The sequence below is a fragment of the Fusarium keratoplasticum genome, chromosome 3 (genome assembly GCF_025433545.1).
Source record: "Fusarium keratoplasticum isolate Fu6.1 chromosome 3, whole genome shotgun sequence".
NCBI lineage: Eukaryota > Fungi > Ascomycota > Sordariomycetes > Hypocreales > Nectriaceae > Fusarium > Fusarium keratoplasticum.
The window spans coordinates 5131397-5150617 of NC_070531.1; the positions used below are offsets into that span (position 1 = coordinate 5131397).

Consider the following 19221-nt stretch of genomic DNA (forward strand, 5'->3'; position numbering starts at 1 on the left):
AGGCTCCATGAGGCCAGGGGCAGGGGCTTCAGAGCAAGTCAACAGAAATACCAGTTCACCTTCTCTCCACATCGACTTGACCATGCAAGCTCGATAAAGATGAAGTGCCACTTTCGATTACAACCCGTGATCACTTACGTATGGTCCAATACTGCCATACTGTTGATCCTTGGTTTCCTTAAACCGTCTCCTCGGCTCGGGATTGTGATGTCTCTCACGCCCGGGCCAGTTTCGAGTCTGCTCAGGCCTCTGCTGATTGGCTGCAGGGGCGTAAGCAGGCTGCATGAACCCCCACTGGAGCCACAATAAACTTTGGACCATGGCGTCGCTAGCAAGGGTGTCAGCAGACGGCATCAACACCTCGACAACTCTCTGAACACTCTTCGCGTTTTCCTTCTTGCATCTCACCCACAGCAAAAGGACCAAAGAGACCAGCATAATCAGCCATGCCTCCGCAGCTATCAGAAGTTTGGGAGCCAGTGGATGACTGGACAGGGGTGACGAGCGCTAAAGAACGGAGAAAACGCCAGAATCGCCTCCACCAGAGGGCGTATCGTGAGTACCGACCTGTCGAACGGAACTATCCGTCCCATGCTGACCTCTGACACCCAAAGGCAAACGGAAACATCAGCAAGCCTTTTCTACCAACAACCCTGAACCCCGAAGCGGCCAGGTGGCGGATACTTCTCCTGAACGGCTTGCAGACACTCGGCGATATCAGTCTCAACTTTTTATTGCATTGCTCCACAAGCTGCCCATCTTGGTCATTATCAGATGCCCCGAGTTACACAACAATATCAGGGACTTTATGCAGAGAGCCTACACGAACTGGGGACTCAACTTTCCGTCTGTTTGTGATCTCCCCGGCCTCACACGCCTCAACACCTTTGATGCTCTAGCCAGAAACGCCCTGACACTTCAAATTCCTCTCGAGTATCTGGAGACAGATGACTACAGTTCCATATTTAACAAGCTGGGACCTGAATCTTCCGGGGACCAACCCGCCTTTCCGACTCATCTTGCTCCAACACCGTTGCAGAAGTCAGTCCCACACCATTCATGGGTGGATCTATTCCCAATTCCTGGGATGCGAGATAATATCCTCCGCGGGATTGAAGCCGGGGAGTACGATGAGGACTTGCTCTGCGATACACTTTGCTGCGATTTACTGGATTTCGATGTCAATACGAAAGCATCACTTGTGGTATGGGGCGAGGCCTGGGACGCAGGGGCGTGGGAATTCAGTCCCGAATTCTTCAGAAGATGGGGCATGTTATTACGAGGGTGTCCTGAGGTGCTGGAGGCGACAAATTACTGGCGCCAGAAGCGAGGTGAGATGAAGATTAACTACATCATGAATTAATTTGCACTACTTCCATGACGACAACACGAATGCCTTATAGTCCATATAGCCTTCGAAAAGCCCAGTTGTCGAGTATCCTTGAACCATTGAGATCCGTGATGCCTTTGCCCCCTGCATCCAGCTGTTTGTCATACTTGCCCATTGCCAATTCGGCAAGAAAGGGTCCCAGTTTCTCTGTTGGACTATGCAACGGGTGCAACACAGTTCGCATCAGCGGTCCCAAAACGAAGCTCATCGCGTGGTAGACCACACCGGGGTCGGGAATATGTGGCTTAATGGCATCGTGATTCGAGGCGTCTACACCAACAGGTCGGACAGACTCAATGTGCAATCGGGGGGTACGTAGTTCGGATAATGCTCTCTCGGCTTCTCCCTTGGCACGCCCGTAAAAAGGAGTAGAGAGGCCTGGGTTCAAGGTTGCGCCGCCACTCGAAACGTAGATGAATCGGAAGGGTTCGTCGTCGGGCGAGAGGTTGGAGAAGGCTCTGACCGCAGCAAGAGGGAAGTCTTTGGTAATGGTGATGTATTCGCTAGTTACAAGTCGTCAGCCTGCGAAATGCGGTTCAACTCGAGACAGATGAGATAAACAAACTCCTTCGTGACCTTGAGCTGGCTGATGCCCAAAGCCCAAACGACTCCATTGGCGCCCTGTAGCTTATTAAGAAGCTCGGGCTCATAGTTTTCGAAATCTTTGTGGATAATAACGTTGGCTCTTGGGTCGTTCGCCGCTAGAGGAACTGGTCTTCGGCTCAAGATGGAGATTTTGGTGATTTCTTTCGACTTGAGCATGGCATCGAGGACGCCGGAGCCAACGAGGCCCGTCGCCCCAGTAAGGATTAGATGCATGATTTCAGGGATGGGTTCGAAAGCATGACAAGAAGCAGTCTGAGTGTCAGGAAGGGCAAAGCCGGATGGTAAGTTTAAATAAGAACCATGACGTGGCGCGAGGAGTGACAGGCAACGCTCAAGGCTACGATTCAGGGATGGCTCTACATGGACTAGTTGGCCCACCATTGGTATCAAGGTCGGGGGGTAAGCAAGCTGCATCGACTAGTCAGGGCCCCATACTTCAGACATGGATAATTATCAACCGATCGATTTGGACCTTTCAGGTCGTATGGAGTAGTACCTCTCTATTGTACATAAACAGCCAGCAGTTCAGCCCCTCCCAATAGGCCGGGAAGCCTTTTGCCACGCAATGTGAGCGAATGAGGCAACCATGGGTCCAGACACGCCCGTCTCCTTTGGATCCTCCCCAATCATGGTGGCAGGGAAGCCAGGGTCGAATTCCTTGACACCCTCAAGGTACTGGATTTGCTCATCAGTCAGATGAATGCTCAGTGACTTGATGTTATCTTGCAACTGCTCAACCTTGCGAACACCAACCAGCGGAATCACGTTCCTTGACTTCTGTGAGATGTACGCCAATGCAATCTGCTGGATGCTTTCGGTGCCGTGCTCAGCTGCCACCTTTTCCAGGGCCTCGCTGATCTTGCGTTCATCCTCGGTCTGCTCTGGGCCATGAATCGCCCTGAGACCCTCACCAGCCTGCTTACGAGCCTCAAGCTGCTTTTTGGTCTGAAGTCTGCCTCCTCCGAGAGCATCCCAGGCACAAAGCGCCATGCCAAAATGCTGGGCCATGGGGATGATGTCCCGTTCAAAATCACGTCGCATGATGTTCCAGCGACCCTGATACACGCTAAAGGGAGTCTTTCCATGGGCCCTAGCGTACGTATTGGCAGCCGCGACAACCCAGGCAGGCGTGTCTGAGATACCAAGGTAGAGAACCTTGGATTGCTGAACAAGGACGTGAAGGGCGTCCATGACCTCCTCCACCGAGGTAGAGAAATCCCACATATGGACAAAAAAGCAGATCGACATAGGTGGTCTGTAGCTTCTCTAGGGAGGCCTGGAGCGACAGGAACATGGACTTCTTGTGGTTTCCAGAGTAATTAACAGTCCTTCCAGGACCAAGATCGAAGAGGCGGTAGTCACCCGTGTACTTGGTTGCCACGACCATCATGTCACGGTTGTCTCGTGAAGCCATCCACTTCCCGAGGATAGCCTCTGACTGCCCGTTCTGGTAAACGTTGGCACAGTCGATGAAGTTGCCACCAGCTTCGGCAAACGCGTCAAGGATCTTGAAGCTTTGCTCCTCGTCAACGCTGGTAGATATATCAGCCCAGGCAGTGCCAAAGGTTCCGGCACCCAGGCAGAGGGGAGACACGCGGGCTCCAGCAGTAGAGGAAAGGATTCGATAGCGACCCAGCTCGGTGGGAGGCTCAGGGCAACCTTTAAGGAAATCAGACATGATGGGTTGGTTCATCGGAGATTTAATGGCTTTGGGTGAGTGGTTGTTGGACTTTTGGTGCTGATGAAATCTGGAGGAATGCAAAGGCAACACAACACAAGACTTATAGGAGTCAAGAGGTAATGTTTACACGTCATTCGACTGCTCCTGGCATAAAAAAGAGCGCGTAGGTCTCCAAGGCTCGGGACAGAAGACTCTTCCGAACCCGCGCCTGGAATAGTTTTCGTGCTTCCGCAGTATCACGTACGGGCCGTGGACTGATTCTAAACCTCAAAATATCCAAGAACCAGGTCGGAGCAGCAGGGGTGTAAGCAAAATGCAGGACGGTACGGTTGAAGGTGGACCTGCGCCAGATCAGCCAAGTGCCTGAGTTGAATCTTCACCCCCTAATGGGCGTTAGCTTTCTAACAGAAATCACATGGCATACCGCCTGATCTTATTCACGGTCAAAGACCTGAAGGTGGAGGGCGTACGTCGCCTTGAGAGGTATAGTCAGAAGAATCTTGCCCAGGTCCACCAGTCACCTCCATTTCATCTGGCTGCTGTCACATTACCGTGTCAGAACATGTGAGACTTCTACATTATTCTCCAATTTGATGCATTAATTACCCCTCATACGTGGACTATGGAAATGTAGCTTAGCAAGTCGTGATCTTTAAGAAAACGTATTGCTGGCTGATTTTCCGTAGGTGCATAGTAACTAGAAGATCTACAAATGACCAAGATTACCGACATATTAAGTACATATGGGTGCCCCATCCCTCATTCTCCGCCTAGTCACGACCGGCTGATCTTCACACAATCGTTTCAACATGCCCCTCCAGCTGCTTTTGGATAAACCCAAACATCCCTTCCTGAAGGTCATGATTCTGAGCGAGTTTGGAGCCGGTTTCAGTTTTGCCAATAGGACCATAGTACTGTCCGCTCTTCGCATCGGAGCTCACAGCTGTGTAGATCTGAGAAAGAGCACCCTTCTCTACAGGAGTTGCAAACATTATGGCAACGTTAAGGAACGGCTTGAGGAAGAATCCGGTCGAGGCATGGTGAAGATTAGTGGCTACCATTCCTGGGTGGACAGGGATGATCTTGACTTCCTTTTCTCGCTCAGCCAAAGCCTTGGAATAATGAAGATCGGCGAGCTTGGAGATGGTGTATCTCTGAGTCGTCGCTCGGTCGGACATGGTTGTTCGGAACTCGTCAAACTTGTAAATGTCCGTAGGGGCTCGGGCGTGAGCAGCTGAAGAGAGCATAACTACACGAGTTTGCTTGTTGACTTTGGCAGTACTGCGCAAGATTGGAAGCAAAAGCTGTGTGAAAAGAGCAGGGCCGAGAACATTGGTTCCGAATTGGATTTCGTACCCGTCTTTTGTGAGTCCCTCGGGTGTCATCATGATGCCGGCATTGTTGACGAGAATATCCAAGCGGGTTTCTCGATTGAGGAACTCTGCCGCAGCAGCTTTGACGCTGTCGAATGAGGCAAGATCGAGTTTCAAGAAGACAATATCGCTGGCCGTGGGGCTGGCATGCCTGAGCTCCTGGATCGCTTTGTCCGCCTTTTCCTGAGACCGAGCAGCCAGGTAGATGCGGGCTGGATTGTGTTGGCTGAGCTGCCGGATGGTTTCGAAGCCAAGACCAACATTACCTCCAGTGACAATGATGACCTGGTTGCTGAGGTCTGGGATATCACTCGAGGAGAAAGGCGCCATTGAGAGGTTCTGTAGGAATGTGAAGGGGTGTAGGTGTGCGTTGTAAACTTGAACTGAAAATAACAGACAAAATTTAACAAAGATGCGAAGGAATGAATGCAATCGAGAGCCCAGGCCATTGATATACATCGGATGTGGCCATTATCGGAGTGTATATGGCCCCGAACGAGGCGAAACAGTCTCAGTGTGGCCACTGCTTGGACAAGGGCGTAAGCAAAGTGCAGCCGACGCTAGAAATTTGGCTGTCTCCATAAAAACTTGAAAACGACAAGGGCATAAGCAGAGTGCGTCCGTTCGAACGGCTGTGGACTGACTGACTCGGGGGCATCTCCACAGAGCTGAGCTAGACATTAAGTTGCACCCGCGCCGCTAAAGCTCCGAATGGTAATTGTGCACATCATGGTTTTATCACGGTCATGAAAGCCCTACTAGCACAAGTAGAAGACTGACTTCCTGTCACTCCTGAAACCCGCTGAAACTATCTCAGCCAGGCAGCCAGCAAGATGCGTAAGTCCGGAGCTAGGCCGAACATGATATATTAACGACAGTTCCTACTCTTCAGGTCTCAAACCTGGCGAGAGGGGAGAAATAGCAAGAAGCCAACAAGCATCATCTGAAATCACTACGTAAGTCCCAGATAGTTAGGAAAATAGGAGCGTGAGATAAGTCGATCTCAAGAGTAAGGAACAACAAAAGAGCCTAGCCTAACACTGCCGTCAGCAAATCTGAGAAAACCCAACTATAACACTCACAAATCCTCTCATAGCTCGACCTTCTAGGTTAATACCAGTAGTAGCAGGGAACCAGGACAACTTGGTTAACCACGAACGGGGCAAAGAAATACTGCATCATCTCCATCTCCTTCTGGGCTCTTCTCAAACGTCTCTCTTCGGACTTGATTGCTTCCAGCATTGCATTCTGCATCCAGTACTGCATCACCAGCTGAGCAGTCAGACGCTGTACCATGTAGTCATCATGCGTCGGCTTCTTTGTTACAATCCTCGGTGGTTTCTGTGGAGGCTTGACAACTGTGGTCGGTTTTGGATAGATGGCCATCAGGAACTTCTTGTCGCCTTCAGACAACTTGGTCGCTAGGGGCACATATGTGACGAGGCTGTGGGTATCTCCTGGGTCAACTGGATAGTGCATGATGGACTCTGGGTCATATGCAGCAGGCTTCACCCCCTGGGTCAACCTGTCAAAGTTGTCGTGAACCTTCTCGGCGCTCCAACCATACTTTGCTTGGATGACCTGCATGTTCCAGTTGACTTTGCATTCAGGATGTTGATGCTCATGCTGCATACCCAGGGCATGGCCGAACTCGTGCAAAATGTCGTACTGTCTCTTTGCTCGCCTCGCTTCTGCTCCCATACTGGAGTCTCGATGCATGTTGAGCCACATGGTTGGCTCTCCGCGATGGTTCTCGGCAGAACGGCCTATAAGACATTTTGACTCGTTGGTAAAGGTAATGCGGATGTCAGAGTGTTCGGGATCACCCAGCCCAAGAAACTTGAACCGGAGGCGCATCGGTATCGAGTTGTAATGATCTGTCACGTACTTCTTGACCGTCTCTTGATCGAATTTGTCGCCGTTGAGAAAGCGGACCCTCAAGTTGCACCTCTCGCTAGGCCATAGAACATTGCTCTTTGCAAGGCCAGCCTTCGCGCCATCCGAGGAGGAACTTTTGCGGGGTTGAGAGGTCGACTTGTGCTGGGATCGAGAAGTAGTCTTTGGTCGGCTTGAACTTGCATGTCGTTGACTGAGATGTTGGAGTTGATCCATATCGAAATCGTAAGAATCAGAGTCTTCAGACTCGAACTCGGACTCGGACTCGGACTCGGAGCTCTCAGAGTCGTAGCTATCCGACTCGAAACAGTAGCAAATGTCGTCTTCGTCACAGAAGCATAGCAGATCGTTGTCAATCCACTCAATGGACCCGTTCATGGCAGGGAGGTAGGCAGCACGGGTTTGTCTCTTTTGGGTTAATAGGGAAAAAATAGTTGTAAAGTTGTGACGGAACAGAAAGTAACACGGCCAACAGGGAAAAAATACCTCAGGATGCCTTTGTCGAAAGTGCAAATGGTCCGCGTACCAAAGGCACCGACTCTTCCAATCGACATGATTGGTGTTTTCAGGCGTGATTCAACCAAGGCACGATACATGCCACGTCGGATAACCATGCATCACATCAAGATCCAATCAGTGCTGATGCTGGAGCGCCTCAATGAGACATGGCATACACACAGCCCCAGGCGTAATCGTGCTGTCCAAAGGCAGCTGCATGAAGACCAGCATTGCCTCAGGGGGACGAATCATACATATTCCTCTCCCACACTTGTGCCTGAGGGGTACCCAAGCTATTGTAATTTCCCATAGATGCTGTGTCAAGAGTTCCAGGTGAATGTGGGCGGCCGAATAGGACCATCGAGGTTCACAGCCTGCTCGTGAACGACGCATGGCTCGAATCATCCACCCTTACCGGCGTATGCAGGTAAGCCCTCAGTCCTTTCATGTAACTCGGAAAAGGAAGGCAATTCGCTCGGGGAGGCAAACATGATACGTGTTCTAGTGTGACGTGTCACGAGGGTATCACCTGGTCGTTGTGCCTTGGTGGCCTTGATGTAGAGGCCCCAGCCTCTTGGGCTTTACACGACAAGAACCGCAATCATTTGGCGTCAATGTGCATCCAATCTGAATTTCGTGGCTAGTAAGTCATGCTCCCCTCGACACAGCACGTCAAGTGATTCCGTGTCAGACGCCAAGCTCAAAGACATTTACCAGCCGTGGCGAAGTTCTCGGCCTATATTAATCGCCTGCATCGCCACGAAGCTATAGGTTTCGGTTCCCAAGCAGGGGGTGATTTCACGACTCGGTTGGCCATATCTGGCTATGAATCGGCTCGCAACAGATGTGCATGAACACCAACGGGTGAAGGCCTATTACAGTCGAGGGGTTCGGCGAAAATACATGCGCATTGGAGGATCTCCGGCCGATTACCATGCTGCAGGTTCATCGTTGCCAAATTGGCGCCTCTTGCAACCTTGATAGGTGGACATTACGCCCATGAATCTCACAACACTCCTCAACTGCCCTCACGATGTAGCGCACGGTGTTGGTTCGACCTCGTGCGGTTCGGCCCGCTCTAGGCTCCTTGGCACGGGTTCGGAAGAGGCTGAAGGCACTGGCCAAAGGAGGCTGAAGTCTAAACAAAGAGTATATGACTGTCATAGTTTACGGGCCTGTTGGTCGGGCAGTATGTCGAGTATAGAAGCGATAAGAGCATCTTGACTGGAGGGCACCACAAACTGCAACGACTCATATAAGACTAGCTATGCGTGTGGGATAACTGAGCGAATAGATAGACTTCAAGAGCAACAGTCGAGAAAGACATCACCAGAACTCGCGAGGCGTCGACATCACTTTAGCAAATCGCAGGCGTGTATGACGTAGAAGAGGACGAGAAGCCAAAGAACAAGTTGCAAATCCCCAACCCAGACTCCAAGAATTTATTCATTAATTATAATACAAGATATCTATTTACTCATTAGACATAAGAGCGTCCTCTGTTGTAAAAAAGGTGTTCTTCGCTGCGAGGAACTGCTTGTGGAAGGTCTCGAGAAGAGTGCCGGGGAACACGTTGCCGACGACAATCTTGAGCCTATCCTCCTTGCCCAGCCAAACGTGCTTGATGAACTTGCCCATGCAACCCTGGTTGGCCTCGGGGAAACCGTTGGCCTCTGTGCAGGGCAGCTCTTTGATATCGTTGGGGTAGTCGTAGCGCACAAAGGTGCCGAAGCCGCCCTGATCGGTGGGCTGCCAGCCCTTGCGGTGTCGGAACTCGGTGCAACCAGGGTACTTGCTGCCCTCGTTAGGGCAGTCGTCCCAGTCTCTGAAGATGTCGTATGTCTTGTTGTTGTTCTGCATGATCATGAAGCCAGTGTTGAGGAAGAGCTTGCCAAATCGGTCGTGGTTGTGCTGTACATCGGGGTCGACGGCGAGGGCGAGCGAGTTGTTGTGAGGCGAGATGCTCCAGTAGTTCATGAGCCATTCGAGAGGGAGGTCGAGATGGTTGAAGAGGGCGTCCGAATCAATAAAGATGCAGACGTCGTGGTTCTTGAGGATCTTGGACAGAACAGATGGCTTCTTCCAAGAATCACGTCGATCCTTGTAGGTGTTGATCTTGACGTAGTAGTACTTGTAACCGTGGATCTGGGCTGTGCATGATATTAGAAATGGTCCTGAAAATATGAAAGACGGGAGTAGAAACAACGTACAGTAGACCCAGTGGTTCAGAGTGCCGCCAGAAGGACCATGGACATCCTTGGCACGGCTCCAGCTCATTCCCTGGGGATCCCAAATCTGTCCAGGCTTATCGAAAGGACGGCTTTCGAGGTCAACGATGCAAAGACGCTCGCCCAGAGACTCCTTCCAGATGGGGTCGGGGTGAGGAAGCTTCCATCCCCAAGCGCCATAGTCTGCAAATTGGGGGGTAGTGGGCTTGACCGAAGGGATCACAAAGTCCTGAGGGCGCAGGACATGGGACTCGGCGGCGGTGGGTGTAGGAGTGGGAGTAGGAGTTTCCTCGACTTCGACTTCGACAACCTCCTCGACGACCTCGATCTCGGGCTCCTCGGATGCAGGCGTGGGGATGGCTGGGACGGTCCCGGGGTCTTCTTCAGCCTTGGCAGAGGGGAAGACAGAGGCCTTCGCAGGCTGCGCGGCCTTGGTAGCGACCTTGGGCGCGTTGTCGGGGCTGGCAGCGGCGTGATCGACGTCGGGGATATACTCGTCGGAGTCGGAGCTAGTAGGGCAAGTCAGATACTCGATCGCGAAGCCATACAGATGGAAGCACTCACATGGCAGTGGCCGGGCGGGATGGAGTGGCATTAAGATGGAAATGGGCCAAGCCCATGAAGAATGTGAAGAAAACGGCCGCGACAAGCAGCGCCACCCGGTTGGAGCGAACAGCGCCCATCATGGTTGCACTCAGTAATCCAAAGTCATAGAAGGGAATAAAAGGAATGTCGGTATGACTTGGAGAGCGCGAGAGATGTCGAGTCCACGAAGGAAGCGAAGCGAATGGCGAGAGTTGGGCAGATCAAGATCAGCTGGAACGACAGGGGAGAGACGAGACGGGATGGAACAATATTCTTTAAAGACAAAAACTGAAACGCTAACGTTGTAGGCGAATAGGGGAACCCCTCCTGGAGCTCAGCGGGCAAACAGTCTCGGCTAGCGGTCCACCCCGTCATGCTCCAGCAGGTTAGGGCCTTGGGCTAGCACTGTACGATTAAGGGGGAGGAGGATCAGCCTCACGCCCCCGACAGACGGTAGTTGCAAACTAGTACGATAAGCCCCTGAGTTATCATTGATTTATTGAGTTCTAGCGTCGATAGTGGCTGAGTGATCCCTGACCGGTTCCCCGTTTGGAAGCGGCCGGGCCCTGTCGCGAGCTGACGGCGGTCCCAAGTCGACGGCCACAGACCCGCCGTCATCTCCACGACTGTTGAAGCATTCAGGGGGTTGTGAGAGATGTGTAGATGACTTCTCTATGTCTAGACGCCACTGACATCCGTGCTGCCGTAGTTCAACTGCCAGCTGCCCCTATCTCAACGGCTCGGCTGGTGGTGCCGGTAGAGTTCCTCCTGTTGAGCCAGATTCTGAATGCGTCAGCGTAAGCGTCAGCAGTGCAGTAGGGCTGTGACGACAAGGGCCCAGCCCGGCTTATCTGGCCAATTAACGCGTGTCGCATTCAAGGGTACATTTCTCGTCTCACAGTTTTGGTAGGATTGCAAGTCCACCCAATTCCAGTCGTTGAGCATAACCTTGGCGAAACCCGCCAATGAGCGAGTGCCACAGTCGCCGATGGATTGACAGCGGCTTGCTTCTCCAGAGCTATCAACCGTCTTGCATGATGGTGGTGAACTGAAAAACGGTGTTAAGAACGTATATTCACTGTAGGTCCTTCTTACGATCTACAGTTTCATCAAGATTTCACTCCTGTTTCGCCCTTCTCCGCGAATAAACCCCCGTCATGTCCTGCTTCAGGGTAGCATCAGTCCCGCAAACCAGGGTTTTAATGATGCATGTGTGTCGCAAATAAAGTTGAGAATAACGATATAGGGGTTAAATGCATTTAATGGCAAGGGTAGGGGTTCAGCTGAGGTGAGAAGAAGTGATGATGATAATTGTTAAAGGGTCGGCATTTGCTATACCTGTCCTCTAGTTTTAGAATCCCGCACCCCTAACAGCAACTAACTTCCGCCGCCGAACGTGTCCGCAAGGGAGAATATGCCGTGTCTTGGATCCCCTCCCTTGCCTCTTAAACTTTCAAGTTCCATTCCCCGTGCGATCAAAACGCCGCATCCCTCTAAATGCCATACTTGAATCCCGCGTTCGAGTTATGCATTTGGGTAAGACTTTTTTCCTTTGTCAGGAGCTTGCTGCGCTCATCAGAGCACGCACATTTGTCTGACCAGTCGAAAAGAATCCTCAAGAGACTTGGAGCCAGAAGAGGCGTTGATCTCGCTCCAGTGACTTGGATAATGTGCACTTATCAGAACGCAGCGTCCTTGGCGCCCCCTGATTCAGTCGCCAGCCACCCGTGAACCCCTAACGGTTCGTCTATAGCGATATTGCGCCGAGACCTCTCAACCGTTGTAGTTGGTTAGTTGTGAAGCTCTGACAAACCTGTTTGTTGTTGACGCAGATTACTGAGTTTGCCCTTTTGTCGGTTTTGTAAGGACAGAGTAAGCTGGTCTGTCAATTACCGATGTTACGTCAAGCTTTGTCACTTCTATTGCGGATCCTTGTCAAAGGTGAGCTTGGCTCATGGTTGATGGATAGCCGAGGGCATTTGAAGATTACTAGATGCCCAGTGCTAAAAATAGAGGGACCGAGAGCTGAGTTGTACCGCGTGAATCTCTTCAAATGACTAGAAATATGACGAGGCCTTGATGTTGGCATCCTTTCTAGTAATGTTACCGCCCAGTGTACCCATGGTCTTTCGATACTGAGCTGGTTGTCAACCGTGGAGCTCTAGGCCGTCATACCCGACAACTCAGTTCGAAGACACGAAACGCTTCACAGAAAACATCGTCTACACGCATCAGTCCATGACAGCGCTGCTTAGGTGCCGATATGACGCGCCGCGTTGTCCCTCCTTCTGGTGGGTCTCATACATAACCATCACGGTGAAATTCATCTGGTAATCCTCGGAACGTCCATCATGGACTCTAATACGAGGTTTCACGATGCTGACGTTCCATTTTGAGGTGCGGATCAAGCTTGGCATGGTTTAACGTGCATGCATGGATGTGACCCTTCATCTTCTTGCAGTCACCTATCACTATTTGGGATTGTTGTCATCTCTGAGAAACCGGATCAGGCCCTTGCCTCTTGGCACAGATGAGGTTTCTACCTATGATAAAACGGCGCAGGGGTAGTGAGTTAAATAGGTTTTCAGATTTGAAACTGCGAGTCTGCCTAGCCTGAACTGGATTGCTCCCATGCCAAGGGAGGACCTGTATATTGGAGTACAAGAGTATGGCCAACAGCACAGTTGCAGGAAGCAGAACGAGGTGAGTCCACATCCATAATCATTATCATTTCGTCATTTTTTGTTCGTCAAAAGCTATAGCTATCTACATGAATTTCCATTGTGTCCAAACCAGGACTCCCATTATAGATAAATGTTCCCTAAGATCCTACCGAAGAAGTGAAAACAAACATCTTTCCCAAGTCCTATCGTCTAACAAGAGTAGGTGATATGCAGGCCATTGGTATCATCTTGTCCGAGGAAAACCTTGGTGTTGCCGTCAGGGTTTCGAAGGGCGACCTTCAAGTACAAGGTCTCGGCACAGTCAATACCACCAGTGATGTGACCCTGGGGGGCGAGGTCGTCCCAGTTGGTAAAGTCTGCACCTCCGACATCCTTCTCTGCGTTGTCAAAAGGCTTGACAGAGTTGTATGTCACAGCTCCCTCGGGAAAGCCGGAGAGTTGTCTCACGCCGGCTAGGGCCTCGCCGCCCTTGACGATAAAGGTTCTTGAGATCCTCTCGCCCTGGTCCCAGCCAACGGTGCAGTCCTTGGCGTTGGAAGGGATGCCCTTGAAGACGACAACCTGCTCAACTTGGGAGGCGTTGTTGTAGGTTTCAAGGTGGAAGCCCAATGCATTTTTGGCAAGATCGGGATGCTTGGGAAAGACGTTGTAGTTGGCTGCAGGCCCGTGACGGGCAGTTTTCGAGGTGGAACAGTCGTCTGCTGTCTGTCGAGCAATGTTGATGGTGGGCATGCCATTGACCACTGCCATGAGGCATGCCAGCGAAGTGAAGATGTTGGTGAGAGAAGGCATTGTGAATGATGATCAAAGCAATTCTTGGCTTGAGTAAATGCTTAGCTGGTGGAGAGTGATAGACATAATTCTGAGGGAGAGCTGAACTATATATGGAGTCTCCCCAACCTCGTCACAACGATGATGCGCGCAGCTCCTCTGATCGGCGAGCCAAGCCTGAATGACGCTCCATCCTTGTATGGTTGGCCTCGTATCTGTGCCATGCATGTACTGGTGATCTGACGCAGTCTTAGTCAGTCTTGGCATCTTACAACGGGAACCCGTGGACGAATCAAGGCGCCAAGCAGTTGGTGGCTGGGCAACCGAGTGGCGGGGAAAACATTGTGAAATTTATGCAGTGGGGGCGAGGCTTTATTTGTTTACTTGTGCGCGGCGGTTCATTTGTCTGTTACAACGTGATTAATTAACGCACCTCGACGTGGAGATGCGTCCTCGGCAGTTCTGGTTCATGTCTTGTCCTTGCTGACTTGTGCACATTGACGCCATCGTATGTTCTGCCTGTCACCTATGGCAATGGTTGACATGTGAGGCCATTAACTTGAGTTGGTGATTCCATGATTGACTTTGCTAGCTGCAGGAACATGAATCGCACTTGCAGCCTGCAGGCTTCTGCTGTGCCAGTCCAAGCTTTCTCTCACATGTTTTGTGTGTTGGAGATATTCTCGAATTGTTGAAGTACTCTATGTAGCTGTCAGTCTTTGTGGGGTTGAAGAGTGAGTTCATGAGGATAGAATACTTGCCAACCGCTCAGACCAATAAGAGCTGTTCTACAAATCGTGGCTATGAATGAAAGAGTCTTTTAGATGATTGTAGGGTTATGCTTACTGGCTTCTGCCAACATCAGTCGAGAAGCTGCGTCAAGAACCCTGTGAGGAATGCACCACAAAGATTATTTGTCCCAATTACCAATCACATCTATGCAATGCCTCACATAACTAGCTTTCAATGCAGGAGATTCTTTTTTGGTAGGTACTTGAGACACTATTCTTGAGTTGGGCCATGTGTGCTGTGCTTGATGTAGACAGCGATATGAGCTGAGAATAGGCGCCATCTCAACTCATCTGGACTAGGCAAAGGAAGGTCTGGATCCTCTTGGCTAATTCATTTTATAAGGCACGTGTTGGTTAAATTCGAAACGCACAAGAAAAGAATTTATCATCATTGAACACCCTCTCTGACATAGTCCTTCCTTTGACTGCGGCTTGGAAGTGACTCGTGTTGAGTGGGAGTGCTGGGACAGGTTTGAGAAGCTATCTAATTACTCTAAGAGTTTAATTTGACAAACTGGCTTTCATTTTCTTGTTTATGGACTCTTCTTTTGACCCCTATACAGCCTTAAATCAGTCGCTCGGCTATATCGCATTCATGGTCAGGCCAGTTGAAATAAGAGTGCTATCACCCACGTCCTTTCACCAGCTACGACGTGATATCTGACTCTACAGGCCGAAATTATCTCTTCAATTGGGATGGTAACTCTCCGTTGACCTGTCATTGAAGAGGCACTCCCGAGTACTCCGTGCAGCCTGTCCATGTCTTGGCTCTGCTGAGAATCAGGCTGAGAGATGAGACAACAAAAGTGCCCGGGACAGCCCAACTTACAACCAACACAAAAAGTCACTTGTTCGGTCTGACCTTCTATGTGACCTGCCCACTTCTTTGGGCCGATGTCTTGGACAGTTGCTGCGGACCAAAAGTGGGAACCAACTTGCGTTGACTGGGTCGTCAGCAGAACTGTTTAATAATCGCAACGCGTCAGTTCCTTTGGTGTACAGCCCGCTGACTTCCAGTAAGACGGACTTTCGCACGGACTTTCGCTCAGAGTCGACTGTTGCACAGAGACAGAAGCAGGCTCTGGTGTCGGCTCAGCCTGATCTCAAGCTCGCACTCGGATTGAGCTGACAGTGGCATCGTCTTGATGATGCACACGGACACGGCTGTGAGTTTCTTTGATGGAAGAATGTGTCAAAAATTCGGTCTTGTTGGGATATTTAAGAGAAGGTCTTTTCGTCAAGATGAATCAATTAACACATCAAACAGCACTCACACCAATCCACTCCCTCCAACACTCTTCAAACAGCTTGTCAACTGACTTATAGCCAATCAACTGGAAATTCTTGGCTGTTGACAAGATGAGACTTTCAAACCTCTTTTCTTTCGCACTTGGCGCACTCGTCACTATAGTAGTCGCCAACGAGCAACCAAAGCAAGCATGGCCTAAGACTCAAAGCGGCCATTTCTCCATCTCAAACTTCACTTTCGACTCTGGAGAGACTCTAGATGAACTCGATCTTCACTATCGAACCTTGGGAAAGCTCAAGGTTTACCCTGACGGAACCACCAACGCCGTGCTCATCATGCACGGAACCACAGGCCAGACCGAGCAGTTCCTCAACGACGACTTTGCAAGCGTCTTGTTCAACCCTGGCCAGCCTCTTGACGCCAAGAAATACTTTCTTATTCTGCGTGACGGTATCGGACATGGAAACTCAAGCAAGCCCAGCACCCATGCCCTTCGTGCCCGTTTCCCGAGCTACCAGTATTCCGACATGGTTCGCGCTGATCACCTTCTCCTGACTGAGCATTTCGGCATTGACCACATGCGGCTCGTCATGGGCGTCTCCATGGGCGGCATGCACACTTGGATGTGGGGAGAGATGTACCCGGACTTCATGGATGCGTTGATGCCCATCTCCTCTCTGCCAACTCAGATTGCTGGTCATAACCGACTGTGGAGGAAGTTTGTGACCGAGATGATCACTGGAGATCCTGCATGGAACGAAGGCAATTACGAGGAACAGCCGACCGTGGGACTCGGAGGTGCATTGATGATCCAACAAGTAATGCTCTCCTCACCTGCTTACTGGCAAAGGGGGTTCCCTACTCGAGCTGCAGTAGATGCCTACGTTGATCAGCTTGTCCCCCACATTGCCGAGTTTGACGCCAACGACCAACTCTTTGCTTGGAACGCATCCTACACCTACGACCCCGAGGCTGATCTCGGCCGAATCAAGGCTCCCCTGACTGCTGTGAACACGGCCGACGACTGGATGAACCCCCCCGAGCTTGGAATCTTGGAACGCAGCGTCAAGAACAAGATGAAGCGCGGCTTGGGCAAGGCAATCACACTTCCTGCTAGCAAGGAGACAAGGGGACATAGTTCGTACATCCAGGCAAACCTTTGGAAGGACGAGCTCAAGGCACTGCTGGCCAAGACAAAGCCCCGTAAGGGAGGCCGATGAACGATAACCCCGACAGTGGTAGAATGGAATATGTCTGCAGGGTTTTTCACCCTAGCCTTTCTGCGCCAAGGTTTTCCCTGTAGGCAGGCTCATGTAGATGTCAAGGCTTGCTCAATTGGGTAGAATAGCGAACTTGCACAAATAAACAAATCTCTCTTTTTTTCTCACCACGTATTAGAATTAGTGGAATGCAAATGTTCCACACTAAAGGCTACTCATGTGGTTCCAGCGCGCCGGGCTGCCCAACGCTTGTTACAACCACCAGCTGGCCTTGGTACAGCTCGCTTGTCGTGTCCCGGGCCATATTCACTGGCAAAGATTCCACCCTATCGCTATCTTCGGGGCCGGCAGACCTGATTAGTTTGCCCGAAAACCGCCAGATAGCTGTGCGCTATGCCTCTCAAGCTATTAAGCCCAGCCCAATTAGTTGCCTACGACTGCTGATCCAACATCTCGTAGATAGCCTTGACCTCAGGGACCTTGCCCTCGAGCTCGGCTCTGGTCTCGTCCCAAACGCGCTGCTGGGCAATACGGCCACTCTTTCTGTTCATGAAAGGAGGGTACCTATCATCCAGGGTCAGTACTCGGCCCGATCTCTTGGGACGGTGGACTTACGGGGCGGTATCAAAGTCTTGCATAATATTTCCATGGTCCTTCTCAGAAACCGACACACCATTGACAAGGGCAGTAGCACAAATCTCCGGCTCTCTTGCTCCAAAGTTCATGATCAATCTCGGAATCAGCTTGGCCTGGTTGGGGTTTGTGAGAGGGGTCCAGGCTGAACCAGGATCGGCGCTGTTGATGGTGACCTTGGAAACACCCTTCTCCTTGGCCGCGGGGGTCGCAACACGGGCGGCGAGTTCACGAGCGAAGTAGAGAAGAAGGCCCTTAGAACGACCATACTGATGGGCCTGCTCCATGCCCTCCTTGTTGTTGCTGAGCTTCTTCAGATAGGAGCCCTTCTTGGGCACACCCATGGTGAAGGAGGAGGGATAGATGCCGAAGGTGGTGACAAAGGTCAGAACAGGAGGGTTTGGGTTGGATGGGGAGGACTTGAGTAGTGGCAGCAAAAGAAGAGAGACAAGGGCACCAGAAAGGAAGTTGACTTGGATAGCTGTCGAGTTGCAGGCGATCAGCATCATTCTGCAAGGTGCAGGGGTGAGACTTACAAGTTTCCCAGCCCTCAGGAGACTCGCGGCGGTTGAAGGCGAGAATGCCCGCCGTCATCAGGACATGGTCAAGGTGCTCCAGCTCTTGTGCCTTCTTTCCAAGCTCCTGGCAGCCAGCAAAGGACATGAGATCGGCTTCCCAGACCAGAATGTTGGGAACGGGCTTTCCAGCATCACTCAGCTCCTTCTCGATTTGCTGCTTGACCTCTCCGCAATTCTTGACGTCGACAAGAACAAGGGTCTCGACATCGCGATGGGCAAAGAGCTTGGCAGCTCTCGAACCAAATGCTCCATTGGCACCAGTGATGAGCGCAGTCCTTCCCTGGTATGACTCAGTGCGTACGGTAGGTCTGCCGTGACGCTGCTTGTACAAGCTCTGCCAAGGGAAGTACTCGGCCAGGAACAATGGGATGCCAAAGGTCAAGCCGACCACGACGAGGGCGCTCGCCACGGCAATGTATAGCCCTGAATTGGCCATTCTGAGAGGAATTATGTCGTCGTCGTCGTGCACGTGTGTGACGTTGTAAAGGCGGTGGAGAGGAGGAGAGGTTAAATAACCCAGCCTCCTTGCATCGTACGAGGTGGGGTAGACAAATGCCGGCCGGAATCGGGCTATCCGGCCCCTGTTGATCGACTGATGTTGGGCTCAACAAGATTGTGATAATCTGCGAGGCTTAGTTGCAATATGCAGTAGGACAACTCTCGCCTTTGACAAGTCCAGATTGATAAGAGATGACAACCATCCGCCGTTCCCTTTCATTATCCACACGCTATCAGACTTTATCTTATCAATCTACACTGACGTTGCCGTGCACGGACACTCTGAAGACCCATGATAATTCACCCTGGGGGCCCTGCCCTAGATAAAAAGAAAGTTCCATAAAGTCCCACAGACGCCAAAAAGAAAACACTCAGGGGTCTGGCCGGGGATTGAACCCGGGACCTCTCGCAAGCTGTGCTGTAGGGTTTGCCCTAAGCGAGAATCATACCACTAGACCACCAGACCGGACAAGCTTTTAACGCCTGAGGGGGTTGAGATCCAGGCCCGATTGTTTGCCATCATGTCTGAGGACAATTTGA

The 19221-nt window shown here is 51.3% G+C and overlaps 9 protein-coding genes across 9 annotated transcripts; 2 read left to right on the forward strand and 7 right to left on the reverse strand.

The window, feature by feature from the left end:
• Nucleotides 1-446: 446 nt before the first annotated feature.
• On the forward strand, nucleotides 447-1363 carry NCS57_00488000 (uncharacterized protein; the record flags this gene model as incomplete). The annotated part of the gene is made up of 2 exons (XM_053054825.1): nucleotides 447-555; nucleotides 615-1363. The coding sequence occupies 2 exons, from the start codon at nucleotides 447-449 to the stop codon at nucleotides 1361-1363; spliced, it is 858 nt and encodes a 285-aa protein (XP_052916985.1).
• Nucleotides 1364-1397: 34 nt separating this feature from the next.
• On the reverse strand, nucleotides 1398-2209 carry NCS57_00488100 (uncharacterized protein; the record flags this gene model as incomplete). Its single annotated transcript, XM_053054826.1, has 2 exons — nucleotides 1398-1893; nucleotides 1956-2209. 2 exons carry the CDS (start codon nucleotides 2207-2209, stop codon nucleotides 1398-1400), a joined length of 750 nt encoding a protein of 249 aa, XP_052916986.1.
• Nucleotides 2210-2521: 312 nt separating this feature from the next.
• NCS57_00488200 (putative aryl-alcohol dehydrogenase AAD14) lies at nucleotides 2522-3674 on the reverse strand (the record flags this gene model as incomplete). Its single annotated transcript, XM_053054827.1, has 2 exons — nucleotides 2522-3193; nucleotides 3243-3674. The coding sequence occupies 2 exons, from the start codon at nucleotides 3672-3674 to the stop codon at nucleotides 2522-2524; spliced, it is 1104 nt and encodes a 367-aa protein (XP_052916987.1).
• Nucleotides 3675-4468: 794 nt separating this feature from the next.
• On the reverse strand, nucleotides 4469-5380 carry NCS57_00488300 (uncharacterized protein; the record flags this gene model as incomplete). The annotated part of the gene is made up of 1 exon (XM_053054828.1): nucleotides 4469-5380. The coding sequence occupies one exon, from the start codon at nucleotides 5378-5380 to the stop codon at nucleotides 4469-4471; it is 912 nt and encodes a 303-aa protein (XP_052916988.1).
• A 780-nt stretch (nucleotides 5381-6160) lies between these two features.
• NCS57_00488400 (Peptidase M12A domain-containing protein) lies at nucleotides 6161-7324 on the reverse strand (the record flags this gene model as incomplete). The annotated part of the gene is made up of 1 exon (XM_053054829.1): nucleotides 6161-7324. One exon carries the CDS (start codon nucleotides 7322-7324, stop codon nucleotides 6161-6163), a length of 1164 nt encoding a protein of 387 aa, XP_052916989.1.
• Nucleotides 7325-8917: 1593 nt separating this feature from the next.
• On the reverse strand, nucleotides 8918-10358 carry NCS57_00488500 (Nucleotid-trans domain-containing protein; the record flags this gene model as incomplete). Its single annotated transcript, XM_053054830.1, has 3 exons — nucleotides 8918-9594; nucleotides 9655-10181; nucleotides 10237-10358. The coding sequence occupies 3 exons, from the start codon at nucleotides 10356-10358 to the stop codon at nucleotides 8918-8920; spliced, it is 1326 nt and encodes a 441-aa protein (XP_052916990.1).
• A 2772-nt stretch (nucleotides 10359-13130) lies between these two features.
• Nucleotides 13131-13733, reverse strand: NCS57_00488600 (uncharacterized protein; the record flags this gene model as incomplete). The annotated part of the gene is made up of 1 exon (XM_053054831.1): nucleotides 13131-13733. The coding sequence occupies one exon, from the start codon at nucleotides 13731-13733 to the stop codon at nucleotides 13131-13133; it is 603 nt and encodes a 200-aa protein (XP_052916991.1).
• Nucleotides 13734-15862: 2129 nt separating this feature from the next.
• Nucleotides 15863-16972, forward strand: NCS57_00488700 (AB hydrolase-1 domain-containing protein; the record flags this gene model as incomplete). The annotated part of the gene is made up of 1 exon (XM_053054832.1): nucleotides 15863-16972. One exon carries the CDS (start codon nucleotides 15863-15865, stop codon nucleotides 16970-16972), a length of 1110 nt encoding a protein of 369 aa, XP_052916992.1.
• A 431-nt stretch (nucleotides 16973-17403) lies between these two features.
• On the reverse strand, nucleotides 17404-18619 carry NCS57_00488800 (uncharacterized protein; the record flags this gene model as incomplete). Its single annotated transcript, XM_053054833.1, has 3 exons — nucleotides 17404-17536; nucleotides 17588-18086; nucleotides 18142-18619. 3 exons carry the CDS (start codon nucleotides 18617-18619, stop codon nucleotides 17404-17406), a joined length of 1110 nt encoding a protein of 369 aa, XP_052916993.1.
• Nucleotides 18620-19221: the final 602 nt, after the last annotated feature.